This window comes from Asparagus officinalis, chromosome 1 (genome assembly GCF_001876935.1).
Source record: "Asparagus officinalis chromosome 1, Aspof.V1, whole genome shotgun sequence".
Classification (NCBI taxonomy): Eukaryota; Viridiplantae; Streptophyta; class Magnoliopsida; order Asparagales; family Asparagaceae; genus Asparagus; species Asparagus officinalis.
In genome coordinates, this window is record NC_033794.1 from 69,060,036 (window position 1) to 69,080,856 (window position 20,821).

Genomic DNA, 20,821 nt, shown 5'->3' on the forward strand with positions numbered 1-20,821 from the left:
TGTACATAGGGTTATCTATGCAATTTTTATTGAGATATAAATACAGAAGGTCGAGCCAAAGACATCAACATCGACACCCTCTTCTCTGTTTTCTCTCAATGTACATAGGGTTATCTATGCAATTTTTATTGAGATATAAATACAGAAGGTCGAGCCAAAGACATCAACATCGACACCCTCTTCTCTGTTTTCTCTCAATATCTCACACTTACTATACTTTACGTGTGTCTCAAATCTAAAACTACTTTGATTTGTTGTACATTTATCATTAATAAATCTTATCATCCACAAACTAATAACTCATAATATTATTAGTTACAAGGTCCAAAAATTTTTAGGTGCTTGCTAGCATATATTTTTTAGATTTCTCTGCAAACTAAAATAAATAAGAGATTTAAATTATACCAAACATATCACTTTTATCCAATAACATGTTAAGTCTCATTATGGATAGAATAAATCATTTAATCATAAATTTAAAAAAGATAGGAAAATTAAAATAGATTAGGATAATAATATAATATTTAAAAAAATTAAGGGTAATATTGACCGTAGAAAGATTTTTTACTGCTCGTACTTTTAAAGGGAGTATGATATGATATGATATGATTACTTATTAGCTAAAGACGAAGATTAAACAAAACAAACGAAAAGGACAAATAACCAAGACAGCCCCTCCTTCTCACGTGCGGCTGCCAAATGGCAAGCCTTTTAACCCCCACACGTGTTCAGCCTCGACCGCCACAGAACGCAAAGCAAAAAGGCCACGGGCATTCTCGCCCTCGCCTCATCAATTTCTAGGGTTTCGATCGCCACCAGTCGGAGGCGATAAGCATCCAAACACTAGTTTCTCCTCCCCTATCGACCCCATGGGGAATCACTTATAGCAGTAAGAATCAGTTGAATCCCTCTTTGAACTGGATTTGGATTTGGGTTTTCTAGGGTTTTGTTGAGGATGCCGATGGACGAGGGTTTGCTCGACGACATCATCAGGCGACTTCTCGCGGCGAAGAACGGGAGGACGACGAGGCAAGTTCAGCTGACGGAGCCTGAGATCAGGCAGCTGTGCCTCGCTTCCAAGGAGATTTTCATCGGTCAGCCCAATCTCTTGGAGCTCGAAGCTCCCATCAAGATTTGCGGTAGTAGCACTAAATTTCTATGGACCTTGATAATTTAGGGAATTTACTGTTTTACGATCGTAATTTATTTATCTATTTTTTTTATTTTGTCAGTATGCCTTTTTGATAATATTTATTTGGGCAGATGCTTAAGAAAAAAGCTTGAACTTGAAATAATGGATGATGTCCAGATAGCTAGTAATAGAGGAGTGAGTGAGGAAACAACTTGTCACTCTTCAGCATCGTCACAGCCCCTGGGGGGGGTTGTATGTATGGAGTTGATGATGTATTTTATTGTGAAAGACTATGGTTAGATTTCAGCTGGGTATCATGTCATTTGATGGGCATTGGATAATGATTTATGCTTTGAGTTTTCCACCCTTCCTCAGCTTTTACTGTCTTATCGTGTTTGGCGAATTTTGTTAGTCCTATTTTGTCATGTAGCATGGTCTTTCTTTGTTTCTAAAATGGTGGTGGTAGTTACAATTTGTGGTCTTTCATGTAGGATCATAGGTGCATAGATGAGCTTAAATCTGTGTGATATGACTGGATCCAGGCCACATCTTTGAATGTAGATTTTTTTTCCTGAATAAACTGATCAGTTATGGATCAAACTAACTCATCACGAACTCTATAGAAACTTTTTGTTGTTTCTTCATCTAATTAATGCTTAACATTTTAGTTATTACAATTTATACACTGGAGTTGTTAGAACTTCTAAATTCCACCCCTAAGGCCTAAGGAAGAAGATCTGAAGTAGTATATTCAATTTACTGGTTGGTAATGCATCCATTTGTTTATTAGAAAAATTGGGTGGATAAAGATAATGGTTCAAGTATGTTAGAATGTTTGAGGATGAAGTTGACCAAATTTGATCGTCTAGTCCAGCTAGTCGCTTATTAATAATTCTATTCTCTTTTCTTATAAAATGTGCAGTACCTGACTGTTATTTTTCAGTTCTGTTACTTAAATGGAGTATTATAACAAGCTGAGCAACCTAAGTCACAAGCTTACTTTTTTTTGCCTCTTTAAAATATGTAGTAAAATGCTCTACTAAGCTCTTGATAGGAGTTGCTAAACATTAAAAATGCAAGATCACCAAGGTGGGATGTTACTACGAATCTGCAGAACAAGCTTCAGATCTTATAAATGGATTTATTTAATCAGCATGGTACTAAAATGATCACTAGAACAAGTCAGGAACACTCGTTCAAATGCTTCTCTTTGCAAAAACACAATCATAACTAATAATGAGAAGATAACATAATTGTTTCTGTTCTATTCAGTAGGAAACATAAGAGAAAGCTAATGGTAAAAATACACATGAGAGAGCGAAAATTCAACCACAAGTTGCTTTAGTTCTTTCTTTCATGTATGAATGGAACTTTGAAGTCAAAAAACATTTACTCTGTATGATGCGTGTTATTTTCTTTTTTAGTATACTTAGTTGATATCGTTTCTTATGTGCTGGTGCAATTGAAGTGTTACTCTAAACTCCATGATTTATTGTATTTCCTTCTTTACAAAATAAAAGTGGTTCGATGTTCAAACTATACTTTTTGATACTCTGCACATATTTGCCTGTGATAACTGCACTTGTTCACTCTTATTTTCCACCTTACTTGTCCTTTGATGAATTTGATGAATATAAAGTACAAGTGAAAGCTCATCTTGTCACTTCTCTCATGAGTTTCAGCAAAGAGTATTGATTTAATCATTGAAGTTGGTCCACATTTATATAAGACAGTCAATCAGAGGTGGAACTAGGCTGGTTTTTTCTTTCTGATATTAACCTTCAAAAAGCACTTTAAGAGTGGTTAATAAACATTGAAAAGGCTAAAGCTCAGCCTACAGTTCGTCTACAAAACCAACAAGTTTTTGGAGGTTATATCCATGAAGACAGGGGGTGTATTCTGTATTTTTACTTTAATCAGAGGCATTAATGTTCAAAAAAATTTGAATCATTTGACTGTATTCGTTAACTTCTTATAAAATCCTTATAGTGTTTTAGAGATAGTTGATAGTTAGTCTCTTGTTTGGTAAATACCCCCTTTCTCACCTATCCTTCTGTGTATTGTCAAACTCCTGGTTTTGCCATTTTGTATCATCCGGAGCTATAAGTCCTTGCCCCGTTACTTGCCCAACAATATTAATGCATAGAAGGAAAATCAGTGTTCAAATCATAGTATCATATCACTGCTGTTTTTCTAATCATCAAATTTTTTGCTGATATTCAAATTCTCACTCCCTTCTTTGGTAATGGCATAATGCTTTTATCACCTATCTGCCAGCACCTCGTCCTAAACTCCTGGGTTTCTCCATGTCACAGCAAGCAGCTATATGTTACTTTTGTCCAACTAATTGTATCAAGAACATCAACTATGAATTATTTAAGTTTAAGCGCATTATTTGGAGTAAGAAACTAACGGTGATCTGAAATATAACTCTTGTTTTTAAATACCTTCCCCTGTGAGAAAAATTAAGACTTGTCTCTATGATTAATGTGCACAATGTATACGATGAATATTACATAGCAAGAGTACACATTCCAAGCTGTGGAACTTCGCAAAAACCATTTTGAGTTCCTACCAAAACAACAACAATTTTAAATTCCGACCTTAAGTACGTGACTATCTGTTCAAATCACGGTAACATTTTGTTTCTTCAAATTGGTAACTTTTGTATATCAAATTGCATATTACAATATTTTTATCTTTAATTCCCCAAAAAAATCCAAAAAAATTTACTTCGGAAATTTTAAAACAAATTACGTTAATGGCTTTAGTTTTTGATTGGTTAGGTCAATTTAGAATCTTAGGTAACAAAATTAGGCAGTCGCAATTTACCCTTACAGAAAATGTCGTTCTGATATGGTATTTTTTGAAACTTTAGTCTATGGTTAGATGTTTTGAGACAGAAAAACAACAATGGAGAAGGGTTAAGACCTACCTAGCCCACAATACTATACAACACTAGCTACTATTCCGCAACTAAGAGATTCTTAGATGTCAGAAGGAAACTTCTGCGTTGTGTATCATATCTATGAGCATACATGGGTATATGCTCACTGTATTAAGACTTGCCTTTTGGCTGCTCACCTTCGTAGTTAAATTAACAGCTGTCATGTTCCAGTGTATAGCCATAGTACAGGTTTATCTGGTCTATCAATTATCCTAGTAGTACCTCAACTGTGAATCTGTGATCCTATGCTTTTCACCTGTTTGTTCTAAACTTTCAGATCTATCTAAATTCTAAAACAATTATCACCTATCTAGATTCTCATTTCTGTTGAAATTTTTGGAATATGGTTTCTCCACTTGTCAACATTATGGAGCATGACTTATTTGCAGAGTTTCTTTTCACACTGACGATACTCTATGATATCTAGTACTCTAGAGGTACCTGGTTTCAACCACTCGTTTCTAAGATTATCATCCCAAAGATCTCATTTTCCTTATGAGCATCTGTTCTAACTATCAAGATTCATTACTTGCTTTCAATGATTTAAATTTAAAAAGCTAATTCCATCACTAACTGAACTTTTTGCTTGTCGAAACACATTCATCTTCTAGGTTTCTATAGTTGATGCCAATAAAAACACAATTGTGGAAATGATTGATCTACTATTCAAAATTATATTACCTAAAATAGGTGAATCATACTTCACATTTGAAGTTATGTATAAATGCATCTAAAGACTAGTTATCAAGATTTTGAATAATTTCGCCAACACCTTCCTATTCTGTAAGATTGATGTAAAAGTATGATTGGAATACTCATTTATGATTGTGTTCTTCATGTGAGTTTCATTTTGTTCGTTGCTGCGTTGTTTCCTATATATTTTCTGAACCTTTCAACTTTGCCTGATAGGGGACATCCACGGTCAGTACTCTGATCTTCTTCGTCTATTTGAGTACGGTGGCTTGCCTCCGGAAGCAAATTATCTGTTCCTAGGTGATTATGTTGATCGTGGCAAGCAAAGCATTGAAACCATATGCCTTCTTCTTGCATACAAGATAAAGTATCCTGAGAACTTCTTTCTCTTGAGAGGAAACCATGAGTGTGCTTCCATTAATCGTATATATGGTTTCTACGATGAATGCAAAAGAAGGTTTAATGTTCGTCTGTGGAAAGTTTTCACTGATTGTTTTAATTGCCTTCCGGTTGCTGCACTTATCGATGAGAAAATTCTTTGCATGCATGGGGGTTTATCTCCTGATCTGAAGAATTTGGACCAGATAAGGAATATTGCTCGACCAGTTGATGTACCAGATCAAGGCCTTCTTTGTGACTTGCTGTGGTCTGATCCTGATAAAGATATTGATGGTTGGGGCGAAAATGATAGAGGCGTCTCCTATACCTTTGGTCCTGATAAGGTGGCTGAATTCCTTCAGAAGCATGATATTGATCTCATTTGCCGAGCTCATCAGGTAAGCTATGTCTACTTCTCCATTTTTTTCATTTTGTTTATACATATGAACAATAGTTCCAACAAGTTAAGGAACAATTACATTTTGTCTTCTATTACTCAACTTCTACTTAAGATGGGCAAGCAAATTGGACATACAACTAAGTGTTTGATTTATATCGGGTGTGTTCTCCCACCATTGTAATGGTACTAGTATTGCTGTTTGAGTTTCCTAACTTATACTGTTCCAGTAATATCTCATCTTGGAGGTGAACATTATTCCAATAATATGTCATCTCTTTCTACTTTATTGGGTACTGCTACTCGTATATGTTCTCTTCATTTTCTCTAATTTTACGAGGTTCCCCAGGTCGTTGAAGATGGTTATGAATTTTTTGCAAAGCGCCAACTTGTGACTATATTTTCTGCCCCTAACTACTGTGGGGAGTTTGACAATGCTGGTGCAATGATGAGCGTTGATGATACCTTGACATGCTCCTTTCAGATCCTTAAACCATCTGATAAAAAAGGAAAGTTTGGATTTGGGAACATGTCAAAACCAGGAACACCTCCAAGAAAGGTTAGTTATTTTTGTCTTAAAAACATGTTATAAATTTTATTTCGCATAATATGAATTGTTGAAGTCAACCTATCACTTGAAACATGTTTGAGTAAAACATGTAGGTAAATGTAGAAAATTTGTTGATACCGGAAAGTGTTTAACTTGCAACCTACATTGCACGGTGGGCTTGCAGGGCTGTTAGTGACAACACATATAAATTGCACAGTGGGTAGACCAAATCATAACAGGATTTGCATTGCTTTTGAGCGAAAGATATAGCTTCTTCCCGCAAAACTTTTATAGAGTTCTCATAATTTGGTGTGGAACATGCAAGACGTTCTTATGAGATGCTTTACAACATGCTTTGCGCTTTGTATGCTTCATCTTGCAACGGTAACTCATTTGGTATAAACCATGCACGACACACACCAACGCATGATAGTTTTGCCAGGTTAGGACAATTGCTTGGGCTAAGTCAACCCTACCACTGGGTGATAGCCACTCATTTATTATTATTTTTTCACCTTGCTTGGTGTAAAATCCTTAAAAGTGCAAATCTTCACTCTTTGCATGTAGGGTCCACTGCAAAGTGAAATATATATGTCACACATTAGCTTCTGTAAATGACTTTTGGAAATTGAATTTGTTCTCGCATGGTAATATGACTATATTCCCTACATGAGAAAAGAAGTTTCGAGCTTTTGAGATGAAGATAGATGAATGCACATGCACTCAACCCCACCCCAACGTACCATAAGAAAAGCGCGCACCTGATGCACATTTTAGATATTCATTACTTGCACATTTCTCGTTGTTCTAGCACTGGATGCGTGACACCCACCCCACATGTTTAACAGTTTATAGATGTGCTTAGTAAAATAGTTTAAGATATTCGATTGTCCTAAAGTAGACAATTATGCTTACCTCAAAGTAGAAATTTTTCTGTAGCTTGTGAGCAACTCCTGGAAAGCTTGTCACTTGAAAACTAGCTTGAATGGGGAAATGAATATTTGTGTTTATTGTGCCGATGTTTAAAAGTAATTACTAGACATGGAAGTGCAATTTTCACTCTTTGTTTCCAGGGTGGGAAAGGTTGAAAAGCTGTCATGGCTAACCTTCTGGTGGATTGAGGGGAGCTCTCGGCAGACATTGGGGGAAGCAGGAAACCTTTCGACTCCCTTCTTATTATCTCCTAATCACCCATAAAGGATGCAGGTGCGAGTATATTTTGGGCAATTGAACAGAAGCTGCTCTCTTAAATTATGTGTTAAAGAAACTAGCCTGTAAGCGTAAGCTGTAAATCTTTATTTGGAAAGTATGATTATTCGGTCCTTGATATAATCAACTTCTGCTGTAGTGCTTAGGGTACTCAATGTCCTCAAAGTAAACCAACTTATGCTTCCAATTACAGCTCTCCTGCCTTTCATTGCAGCAGGCTGAGGTGTTACATTCATAGTAGTATGAAAGATAATTGCCTTTGACAGGTGCTGAATATAATGGTTTTGTGTGTGCTGATTGAAGCAAACAGAGCATTAGGCCAAGCGGCTTAATATGGTCTAATTTCGTCTGTTGTTTTTTCTCTGTTTTCTTTCTCCCTGTCGAGGATAAATTCATTTTTCTGTCCTGATCAATTACCTCTTTATGATTTCTGGATTTGGTCTTCTTTCTGCACTTCTGTTGATAACCTAAACTCATATTTTCATCTCTGAGCATTAAAAAAATATATTTCTCTTGTTCATGCAAATTCTTACAGGGTGAGGCTGGGCTATTACCTTTAAGTGCTCTTTTTCCTTTTACTTGCTTGTTGAGATGTGTATCAGAACCGACGTTTATGCGGTTAAAGGCATAAAAAAAGATTAAAAAAGACGGGCTTAGCGGATGCAATTTCTTCTGGCTCCCGTCAAGGAAAAAAGGAACACAAATGATAGTGTCATAAAGCATCTCTTTATCTTATACTATTATATATCTTATATTATTACAAGTATAAAAGTGCGTTAAAATTTTTTTCCCTGAAAATCCTTTGAAAACACGTATATGCGCCGCGCACCATCTTATACAATTATAAAAGTGCCATCTTATATAATTATAAGATCCGCGCACCATCTTATACAATTATAAGAGCCATCTTCTACAATTATAAAAGTGCATTAATTTTTTTTCTTGAAAATCCTTTGAAAACACGTAGATGCATTCATAATGCGTTAAATTTTTTTTCTTGAGAATCCTTTGAAATCAAATAGATGCAATCATAATGCATAAAACACGCGCGCAAATATATATATATATTAATGAGTATCCTTGTTATAGGAGGGGATTTTTCTTTTTGTCATCTACGTGGCACAATCCCCACCATCTTCATAAAGGTAGATACAAATCCCCACCAACTCACACACTATCTCCTACTTTATAAGGATGGTGGGAATTGTGCCATATAGGCGTCAAGGAGGAAATCTCCTTCTATGACAAGGATACCCATTAATCTCATATATATATATATATATATCTAAGGATGCACCTCTCGATACATAGATTGAGCTATTCCAATGGACGATCAACTCCATTCATCATGATTTAAATTTATTAAAAAAAACTATAAGATAAAAATCATGACGTTTTAAACTTTTAATACATATTTTTCGTTGTCTGTAGTTATATTGTCGTAAAACTGTTAATTTTATAATCATTGATACATGAGTAACTACAATCCAGCATAACTAGTTTTTTGTTTATACACCATCCAAAAACTATAGATCAAAATGAGTGAAGTGGATTAAGTAAAGTGATCGCATATAACATAATTTTTCAAGGTGCATCCTTAGGTTCAATCTAAGGTGGCTCCTTAGAATCATATTTTTCATATATATATATGAGAAATATGAAGAACCTTGGTACCAAGTTTCTTCATTGAATTTGATTGTGACATGGACAGATCTAGCCCCTACATCACGCCTCGAAAATAGAGTCTCAATCATTTTTCACTTACTCCAAAATAGAGGCTCTATTTTCGAGGAGTGATGTAGGGGCCAGATTTGTCCACCTCACTACCAAGTTCAATGAAAAAACTTAGTACCAATGTTCTCCATCTCTCTCCATCTCTCTCTCTCTCTCTCTATATATATATATATATATATATATATATCATACTCTTTGAAAAAAAATTCCATAGTCAAAATTACCCTATACTATTTTAAATATTTTATTTAAATATTAATTTATCGTAATCTCTAATTATATCTTACTAATCCTATGTGAACTAGCTATAACTCCACAATTTTTAAAAAAAATACGATAAATAAAATACATAAAACACTACTTTAAATATTTCATTAAAATCTTAATCTATCCTAATTCTAATTATATTCTATACTAATCCTGCATGAACTACCTATAGTTCAATAATTTAAAATAATAAGATTAAGAAATCATACGTAGCTAACATATTATAATACATGAAGTATTACAAAAAAATCTAAATTTTTTAAAAAAATACACAAATATCCTCAAAAGTTTAAAATTATACAAAATGCCCTGGCTTTTCAAAACTTAAAAGAACAAACATGAAAGCTAGAAATTAACAATAGCCATCGAAGAATTTAAAATTTGCAATTAACATCTTCAACATTTTTCAAAAAATTATAAAAATAACCTCAAAAGTTTAAATTATAAAAAAGCACCATGAAATTTTGAATTTTCAAAACTTACAAATAATATAGATGAATTTAAGGGATTACCATCAAGCACTTAAAAATTTAAAATTTGCAAAAAATAACCTCAAGGTTGTAGAAATTAAAAAACTCCCTCAAAAGTTAAAAATCACAAAAAAAACCCTAAAATTTATAAACTTATAACCAGTACACATCAAATCTAAAAATTATCAGTAGACTATTGAAAATTTAAATTTTACAGAAACCAACCCTATGTTTCAATATAATTATAAAAAAATACCCTCAAAATTTTAGAGTTACAATAAATATCCTAACTTACCACCAACACATAAAACAAAAAAATTATAAGCACCCAATTTAAATTTTATGATTTTTAAAAAATACTATCAAAGTTTTAAAATTGCAAAACACATCCTTAAAAGTTCAAAATCACAAAAAGGCTAAAATTGCTAAACTTGGCAAAGATAAGAGTAATTGTTTGATATTTTTTCACTAACATATATAAATTTTGTTAGGACTCATGTTTATGAGCCTACTCTCTAATCTAGTTTTGAAGATTAACAAACAATTTATAACAATGTATTTTTCTAGTGTTTGTGTTGTGTTTAACATATCCAGGTTGAAAGTTTCAAGAGCCATATCAGAAATGAAGTCAATACAAATCAAGTAAAAAACAAGCTTCATATGCAAACAACTTGGGTACATTAGTTTAGGAACTATATTTTGTGTGCTAATACTTTAAGCTCAATATTATACACACACACATTCTTTGGTTTTATCACAATTTGAATATTTTTAAGGAAATATTGAGTTATTAGTTTATGGACAAAATAATCCTTATATACATCTTTTTTTAAGTCTATAAATCAATTCAAAAAGACTTCATAACTTTATTTAAGTTAAATGTCAAAAACCAAGTGTTTTAGACGAACACGTATTTGTGAGTTTTTGCAAAACGAAGAGTTTTCACAAACAGTAAATGATATTTCAAAATTTTCTTTTATAACATGTTCATTTTTATATTTATAAATATTTTCCCAAATTTTACATTTTAAATAATTTATTTGCTATTTTTTAAAGGGGTTCAAAGTTCAAATTTATTATTTTAAAATCACAATTTGAATATTTTTAAGGAAATATTGAGTTATTAGTTTATGGACAAAATAATCCTTATATACATCTTTTTTTAAGTCTATAAATCAATTCAAAAAGACTTCATAACTTTATTTAAGTTAAATGTCAAAAACAAAGTGTTTTAGACGAACACGTATTTGTGAGTTTTTGCAAAACGAAGAGTTTTCACAAACAGTAAATGATATTTCAAAATTTTCTTTTATAACATGTTCATTTTTATATTTATAAATATTTTCCCAAATTTTACATTTTAAATAATTTATTTGCTATTTTTTAAAGGGGTTCAAAGTTCAAATTTATTATTTTAAAAAGACCATATGCACGTTATCAGTCGACTGATAAAACTCATCAGTCGACCGAAGAAACGGGCTGGAATAAGCAAAAGTCTCTGCCTAGTCGACTGATGGTTACGAAGCAGGTCATTAGTCGACTGATGAGTTCATCAGTCGACCGATGAAGGTTGAGCTGTCTGTAACGGTCAGCTCATCAGTCGACTGACACTGTTCATCAGTCGATTGATGGCACTGTAACGACTAGTTTTCTAATTTCCTAATTTTTTATTTTTTTAATCTTTTTGCTTGGATTTTCTTAGTTTTTGGGCTTTATTTTGTGATCCTATATATACCCCTTGCCTTCAAACTTCTGAACCATCTCTAAGAAAAACAAAAATTGAGTTTTGGGCAAGTTTGTTAAAGGGATTACAAGTGTTTTCAAGTTTGATTATGTGAAGTAGTTTTCACAAGAGGATGAGATTATTCTTTACGTGTTTGGGCTTCAATCTACATCTCTCTCACTCTTGATTCTTGGAAAAGTTTTTCTAAACTTATCTTCTAGCATATTCATATTTTTGATTCATATATATATATATATATATATGAGAGAGAGAGGAGGGAGAGAGAGAAATAATGGGATATGGGCTTGGTGAGCACAAGCACATTTATGCTTGGTAGTAATATGTCACATCCCTATCCACTTACTACGCCCATGTGAATTTGTTCCCACATCATTGAATGAGTGGTAGGTGGGATTTGACACGCTCCTACTAACGACACAAACTTTTTTGTAGCTTGGTACGCGCTGCGACAAGCATACCCCATATTTCTCATATATATATAATATGATGTAATATATTTATATATATATATATACTATATATATATATATTATATATATAATATATATTTGACTTAGATTGAGTTTAAGTTTATTTAAGTTTATTTTCATTTTAATTATTATTTCACACACAACCTTTGAGCTTGAGTATTTTCACACATTGTGTAATTTGGGTTATGAGTGTGATTGAGTGAGCTTAACTTAGTTCTCATCTTATTAGAGAACAAAACACTTTGTACTTGTGCCTAATTGTTGAGAACACATTGTAATACACAAGGACACCGAGAGAAGTGGTTGGTGAGAGACGGGGTTAATTCCAAGAGGAGTGGCGTCGATAGTAAATCTTAGGGAGAGTTCGTAATTCCGAGCACTTGAAGAAGTTGACACGGGCTAGGCCAACACTTAGAGGGTGTATTGTGTAATTGCAATCGTGTGAGTTGTAAATGTTTATCGGTGAGCGTTGAAAACTGATTGTGTAGCTTTTTGTGTTGATAGTGGAGACTCTCCTCGAGGGTGAGGAGCGGAGACGTAGGTCGTGAGTAGACCGAACTCCGTGATTATTTGCTTTGTGTTTGAGTTTTGAGATTGGCGCACTTATTTTCTTATATACTTTTATATTGCCTATTGTCTCATCTCTATTGCCCACTATATTGTTTATCCTTGTATATCATTGCATATATCACTTGTACACATCATATTTGCTAGGATATTTGTTAATAAGTTTTTATTTGGTATTAACATCGAATTAGATTAGCAAATACTCTATTCCCCCCTCTAGGGTACTAACTTCCAATTTAAATTTTACTATCCTTTCAGCATCTAAAAGTAGTCTAAATTGATGCTGGTAAATAAATAGCAATAACAATAGATTAAAGACATTCAATTAAGGAATAAAAATTTAAAAAATATATATGATAGATTAAAAATGAATGTCACTGTATAAATTAAAGAAACTGAATATAATTTTACTAATAATATTAATTGATAGAAGACTAAATTACAAAAACTAACAAAAGACTACAATATAATAGTTTAACATTAATTGATTATAATATATAAACATTGATCTTTTATGTTAATAATATTTATAGGGTAAAAATATAAGGAGTTATGTATGGAGAAACTATCAAAAAATTCAGAGGTATCCTTCAAAATAATCAAGATATTTTCATTTTAAATGGAGAAGTAAAGGAAAAATAAATCCAAAATTCTGAAACGTTTCTGAACTAAGACATATTTATCAAAGAAGCACCGACTGAGTTCCCCTTAAAGAACATATTGAACAACTTTGTCACAACCAAAGAAGCATTCTCCATGAAAAATACAAAAAAATTAGTATATATATATAAGTTTTCATACTTTACTCTTCAAATAATAAAGGAATCATAAAATTAATATAAAATTACGTATAAATAAACTTGCAATAGAAATTTAAGTGAAGCCATTGATCAACTATGTTGCAAGATACAACAAGCCAGATAAGAGGAGGGAAATTACTATAATGGACAAAATGTATACACATGATACTTATTTATAATAGCATAAGTAAAAAAAATTGAAATTTTTTTCTTATACAGTGGCATGATTATGCGTGTAATTTTATTTAGGGATATGACTACTAATGAATGATCAATTCTTGAAGACATGATTAAAGATAAGTATGTAATAACACTATCTATTAGATTTTTTTTGAGATCTTTAAATATGAAACTAACATATTTTATTATTAAAATTCTTATTAAAGGCCATTAAGTATAAAATCCACCTTATATCTGCCTCAAATTTGTAGGGGAGATATGTATGTCATCGTAAATTGTATCAGTAATATATATCAACCTAAAGATACAAGTTACTGAAAAAAATAAGAGAATGGTAAGTAAATCGAACAAACATCCGTATAACAAAATAAAGAAAAACATTATATTTTACAGCTAATATGCATGACACATTCAGAACAAGCTACCAAGATAAAAGTATCTCCATTAAGACTCTTTATAAATGAAATAAAAATTCAAATTACTAATACACGCAATCATCACAATATTCGAATGAGGTATGATCTTACAAGACCTACTCTAAAATTCACATAATTAAACCTAAAAGTAGTTTACCAATATACAGATACACTATTGCACCTATAATGCAAAGATAACTACAATTTATGATAGAGTTGAATTGTTGTTCTATGCTTGTAAAAGTTGCAACAAAAAGGAGCATAGAGATGTTAATAAGATTATCCAAATTATCAATATCATAGAATCACTAATGACATAGTATGAAGATAAAGCAATGTCCCTTCTTCATAAAATAAACATATCAAAATCAAATATTAACATTATAACCTAAGGCAAATTGACAATAACAAAGACAGTTAATTAGTTTAAATTCTCGTAAAAAATGACACAGACAAAGCAAATGTAACACTAGTTGATGCAATAGAAATTTTTATTAGATGCACAACAGAAGAATTCATTGCAGAGAAAAAATGTAGCTCTTAAACTTGTTTAAGTAATAAATTAGAAACACAAAAATTTCATACATATGAAATAAATATTTATTCTCATTGAAACAAGAAAAATCAAATTTCGTATTTTCAGAAGTTTGTGTTCAACATCGAAAATATATTCAACTTCATTGTAAAGTAAGATGAGAAGATAAAAGATGAATGAGCCCAGAAAAGATAACAACACAAGAAATCCAGCTCCAGCCTAATGTCACAATTGATGTAGACTATGAAGATACTACTCTAGAATTGACCAAAAAAAGATAAAGGTGGACAAAAATTGATCTCGGCTCAATAAAAAATAAAACAAAGAGAATAAAAGATCTTCTTTCTAAATATTTTATAAAATAGTTTAGTTTTTTGAGTAAAATTAATAATCTTTAGAAGGAATTTTCATGAAGTTTTTTTTAGGTTTTTTTATATGCTTATGTGGATGCTTTTATCATATAAAAGCGTATTAGAGTTAGCATTCATCTTTAGTTTATAATTTTTTATGAAGTTTATCAGTGATTAGGAATAAGTTTCATATTCGCTTTAGTTTCATTCTAGCCCACTTTTGATCAAATATCTTGGCTTATTAGCTTTAATTATTCATCTTTATTTTATAACGCTATTTTTTCAAGTGTTTTCACTTTCGCAACACTATAATTTTCTTAAGTCAAGCTTGGTTTCATGTCGATCTAAATAACATAAAAATTCAAATTGGCTTTGGATTACATTTACTTCCTATCAACTTAATTATCAACATAAAATTTAAATTCGGTCCGGAGAATAGCCGTGTCAAAGAGATTGATGATCTCTTGGGACCCAGCAATAGCCCGAATTTTCTCATGTGCCTGCCTCTTCGTGGCTGATAGAAGAGCGGGCTTCAGCACATCCTTCTTGATCTTGGGCCACATCGGACGTGAAAGGATGGGGTCGGCACCAAAGACCCACACAAATTTTTCCTTCCAATCCTTATTTGAATCAGGAGAATTCGAAACAAGCTTGAAATCGCCCAAAGTCTAGAGGAGGTAATGCCCTTCCTTCTTCGTCGTCTTGACACTAACGAGATAGCCGAACAGATGCAGACTCGGATTGATGCCAACCTGATGGTAGTGTTAGACCTTAGAGGGGGGGGGGGGGATTAGGGGCTTATGCTAATCTAATCCGATTATATTCCAATTAAAATAAATTAACAAGTTATCCTAGTAAGTATGAAATGCAACAATATATATGAGCTAGGATAAGCAATATACAATATGATATATCCTAGCAAAGAGGTATATAGTGAAATATATGCAAGGATATATAAACTAGCACAAGGGTGAATTAAACATAAACTAGATAGTGGGAAAAACAACAATGAGCAATTGACAAAGGCAATATGAATAATAAGCACGAATGTAAAAGTACGCCAATGCAATCACAAACAAACGATATGATCACGGAGTTCGGTCTAACCACTTGACCTACGTCTCCGCTCCTCACCTCGAGGAGATCTCCACTATCACAACCGGGTTTTTTACGTTCACCCGAATAACGTTTACACCACACAATACGGTTTTCTAGTTTACCGAAAACTCTGCAATCAACACTCTTGCAATCCCACTCTACACCTTCTCAAGTGTTGAACTAGACGTGTCTCCCTCAAGTGCTCGGTTACAACCTCTCCCTAGGTTCGTCAACCGACGCCACTCCTCTTGGGACGATCCCCGACTCTCTCCACACACTTCTCTCGGTGTACAAGTGTATTACAAAGTGAATCTCACAATAAGGCTCAATACAATAAATGTTTGTTCTCTACTATGGATGAGAACACAATGAAAGCTCACACTCAATGTTACAACTCTCACAACCCCAAATATATTATGAATGCAAATACAATAAGCTCAAGTGGGTGTGTGTAAACAATGAGTGAAATCAAAACAACTAAACTCAATTAAAATCTAGCATATAGGAATTATGAACAAAAACGATAAATAGCTAGAAAATAGAGTTTAGGAATTCTTCTCTGAAAATCAAGTTGGAGAGGAGGATTAAAATGAAGTTCAAACACTGTAGATGATCTTCTCCACTTGTAAAACAATCTTCAAACCAAACAGACTTTGAACCCAACTAAAAACCCTTGTTAAAACTCTTTTAAACTCCCAAAAAACCATTAAAAAACAAAAATCAGCAACTAGCCGTTACTGTGTAACGGTCGGATGCTACAGTAACTTCGGTCGACCGGTGCGGTCGACCGTGAGCCATATGCAAAGCTGAGTAACGTCTAGAGAGTTTGGCGGTCGACCGCGAGTACTGTAGCACTGTGTTTTAGTTTTGTAAAATCAATTAAAAATAGTAAAACATCTCCAAAAAATATAAAATTTTGTGGGAAGGTTATAGACATGTATAATAACATGTTAGAGAAAGAATTTCGGAAAAATAATTTCCCAGTTGAGAGAAATTAATGTTTGAACACAGATTTACAGTTTCTGAAAAACTACTGACATACACGATTTTGTAAAATCAATTGGACACAGTAAATCAACTCCAAAAATAGTAAAATTTTGAGAGAAGTTTCTAAACATATAGATAAACATGTCAAAGAAAGAATTTCTTAAATATCACTTCTCATTTATAAAAACTCATCTGTTTTGTAAAACATGCATGAACATGTACACGAACAAAAACATGATTTTGTAAATTCCATTAAACATAACAAATCAATTCCAAACTTGATGAAATTTTGCGAAATGTTTATAAACATGAAAACAAACATGTTAGAAAAAGAATTTCTCAAATTGAATTTTCATTTGTGAAAACTCATGTATTTTGCAAGTATGTCCAAAACATAAAAACCCAAAACCATGCATGTATATATATAACTATATATATATACATAGAAACTAAATACGTGTGTGTGTATGATATTGAGCTTAAGGTACTTAACACACATAATATAAAATCTAAACTAGATTACCCAAGCTATGAGATCTTCAATATGCTCAACTTGGTACACATGCGGATGAAGCTTGAACTTGGATCTTCAACTTGAATTTGCATAGCTTCATACCGATATTCCGCCAACCTCCATTTTATGTGATCATGTAGGCTCAATCCATCCAACCTCCAACTCCTTGTTTTCCTAGAATAAATACGAAAACACAAACACTAGACAAACAACATTAGTTGTAAATTGTTTGTTAAACATCATTAAAACAAGAAGGCCAACAGGTAGATCACCATAAACACCACCAAAGTAGCGATGAAGTTTGGCATGATGTAAGAAGAGGACACCCCCAGAGCCGCACACACCTGGCGGGTGAAGAGGTGGATTGAAAGCCGGAGACCATACTCTAAATGCTTGAGATAGATCGGCTATCTATCATCACCTGGTGATACACTACTTCAGATCTTTCTGGTGTTGACAAGGTAAAGGGTTTGGGAAGATCAAAGCGTTGGTAATAGTGCTCGAGCTCTGTCTCACAGATCTTTGAATGGAAGGATTAGAGAATATCGATCTTCATCTCATTACGGTGAGAGATGGAAGAGTTGGAAGCCATTAAAGACTATTGAAAGATCAGAAGAGCGGAAAACTAATTGAAGCAAAAACTCTAATCTAGGAAGCTTGGGCAAGAAGTGTGGAAGAAAAATTTCTCCACAAAGGGGGAAATATATATAGAGATTACAATAGTTACACGTGTCAAGATTAGAACAATTGACCCAATCTAGGATGAACAGCTGAGATTGACATTGGAATCTAAAAGGGCCTTACGAAAAATGAAGCACCACCCTTCATTTGTACGATGTCTTGCTCAGAAATCAAAGCGGCAATGACGCTTGGCTGTCGATAACGTCAAAAGTCTATTTCAATAGTGCCCCATTATTTCCTCCACAAATGCACCTCGAAACTCGATAACCGACAACTATTCAAACCTCAGCTTGGGCCCAGCCCATCAAATTTGAGAGATCAACTCAATGGACCGATAGCTTGCTTAGCCGACTAAAAACATTATGTTAGTCGGCCCTCAATGAAGTTGACTCAAATAACAAAGATAATTTTATCGAGTTATCATTAATTCTCAGTACATTATTAGTCCATTCGATTAAAATATCATTCACTAAGCCTACTCTAACAAGCCGTTCCAATTCAAGCCTATGTGTACTTAGACTTGGTCAACTACAACATAAAACATTTCTCATCTTTCATGAGATAAATATAAATATAAGACCCTAGCATCATTTTCACAAGTCCAAGGCATATGTTACCAGTTCATGAAATCATTAAAAAATACCCAAGACATCACCAAACCAACTAACAATTCAAGACTCAAAATTGACTCATTCCAATCCATAAAACCAAGCGTAGTTCAACACGAATACAAAATATAATACCAATTAACAAAAAAACATCTTTTATTCATATCTCTAAGGTATTTACAATACAATCTACAAAGAAAAAATACATGGATATACAAAAGCCCTAAGGAAGATTGGAAGATCGAGATGGATCGCACTAGGACTAGGAGACGACAAGGCGGTCGACTGTACTTCCGGGTCATACCCGTTATCTTTCTCGAGCAAAATTACCCAACTATCTCGAGCCGAGACCTCAGCGACCTGCTTGAACGAGCCCTCACTTGCCTCGCCAATCTCCTCGACATCAGCCTCATCATTTGTGTCCTCATCCCCAGCATAGCTTCTACCCAGATCAAGTCCCCCACCCTGTTTCTCTACCTCCAAGAGTGTATCCAAGCAATTAGTGAGCCTTAGCGGATAGTAGAAACGATTGGGCACACTTCTCATTTCGGTAGGAAGCTGTGCTAGGAGATAATTATATCTCGCCTTGCAAGCCATCATCACTTCCACCTTCCCAAAAACACTGTGGCGATAATCCTCAACGATTTCGAATCGATGAGATTTAGAATCGAGGTGAACAATACGGCTTTGGTCCACGGTGAGGGACGACTCACACTGAGCACTCTCTTCTTGGTGCTTCTTGACGGTCACCCGCTCCTCTTCTAGCTCGGCCTTCAGACGTTGGGTGCCATGACGATCTGCCTCGGCTTGCTCCAAAGCTCGATCCCTTTCCTTCCTCCCATGCACGACCTCCTCAGATAAATGTCTTACCCTCTTATTCTGTTAATGGAGCTCACGCTTAAGCTTGTCAATCTTGACTGACTTCTGATTATCTGAGGCTTTCAAGCCCTCAATCATGCTCTCTTGCACCTCCATCTTTTGATGATAGTCGCCTAATTCATTCTACTTAGCCGGCAGTGACAGAAGAGCCTTTTCTAGATCGGATTTTTGGGCTTCCAACTCCTCTTGAAATTTGAGATAAGAAGCTCAAACTTGCTTCATTCCTCCAAATACTTCCTGCTCCACAAAAACACCGTGAAATTGGTAACTCCTAAAACTCAGGTGAAGGCCGACATCTAGAAATTCCCCCAGAATCTTTGCATCATAGGGAAGCTAAAATTGCTTTACTGCTTTTGATTGGGTGAATTGAGACTCGAGGACCGGCCCCCTTGAGTCAATATGATGATTAGGCTGGTGTCTATGCTTTAGGGTGTGCTCCTTCTCATATTAAGGGATAATCCTAGAGGATCCTATCAATAGCATCCTCAGCCTATTCCATGCCTCAGACTCGATCTCATCAACACGATGAGAATATGGCCATCCATATTCCTCCAGAGGAGATGCCCCCTCTGTGGCCAACTCCTTCCCATAACGATGGGTCGATTCGACGGTACTTGGGGCCCCTTCGCCCCTATTTGGGCTTAGGTTTCGGCTGGGATCTAACCTCCTATAGGTTGTTTAAAAATTACTGCAGATAGCTAATTCCCATCAAGCACTGATAATAGAAGTTACAATTCAACGACTTCCAAAATGCTACAATTTGAAGACTTTCACGACAACCAATAAAGGTTACAATTCAAAGACCTTCACAACAACCGATGGAAGTTCTGATTCAACGGCCTTCACAATCATCAACATGAGTTACAACTAACGACTCTCACATTCCAAAGAGCTAAGATGAAGATCACAATCTTTGCAATGCTCTAACTAGAGAGACTACAAATCAACGGTCTCTTAAACCCAAAATGCAGAGCTCATTTCTGCGTTCCATACTTAAAATGCAGAGCTTATCTTTGCGTTCCAGACTCAAAATGCATGGCTCACCACTGTGTTTTTAGCCTCAAATGCAGAACCCAACTCTGCGTCCCAAGTCCAGAACGTAGATTTCGTGCTCAGAATGCAAATTTTACATTTAACTCGTTCAAACACGAGTTGAACGGTTTCAAAACTGTTTCTCACGATTTGAGGGGATCACAACCAAACTAAGGAGCGATT

At 34.2% G+C, this 20,821-nt stretch overlaps 1 protein-coding gene across 1 annotated transcript; it reads left to right on the forward strand.

Annotated features, from left to right (window-relative positions):
* LOC109825741 (serine/threonine-protein phosphatase PP1) lies at window positions 733-7,580 on the forward strand. The gene is made up of 4 exons (XM_020392632.1): window positions 733-1,139; window positions 4,989-5,548; window positions 5,897-6,106; window positions 7,171-7,580. The coding sequence occupies exons 1-4, from the start codon at window positions 956-958 to the stop codon at window positions 7,183-7,185; spliced, it is 969 nt and encodes a 322-aa protein (XP_020248221.1). The 5' UTR covers window positions 733-955; the 3' UTR covers window positions 7,186-7,580.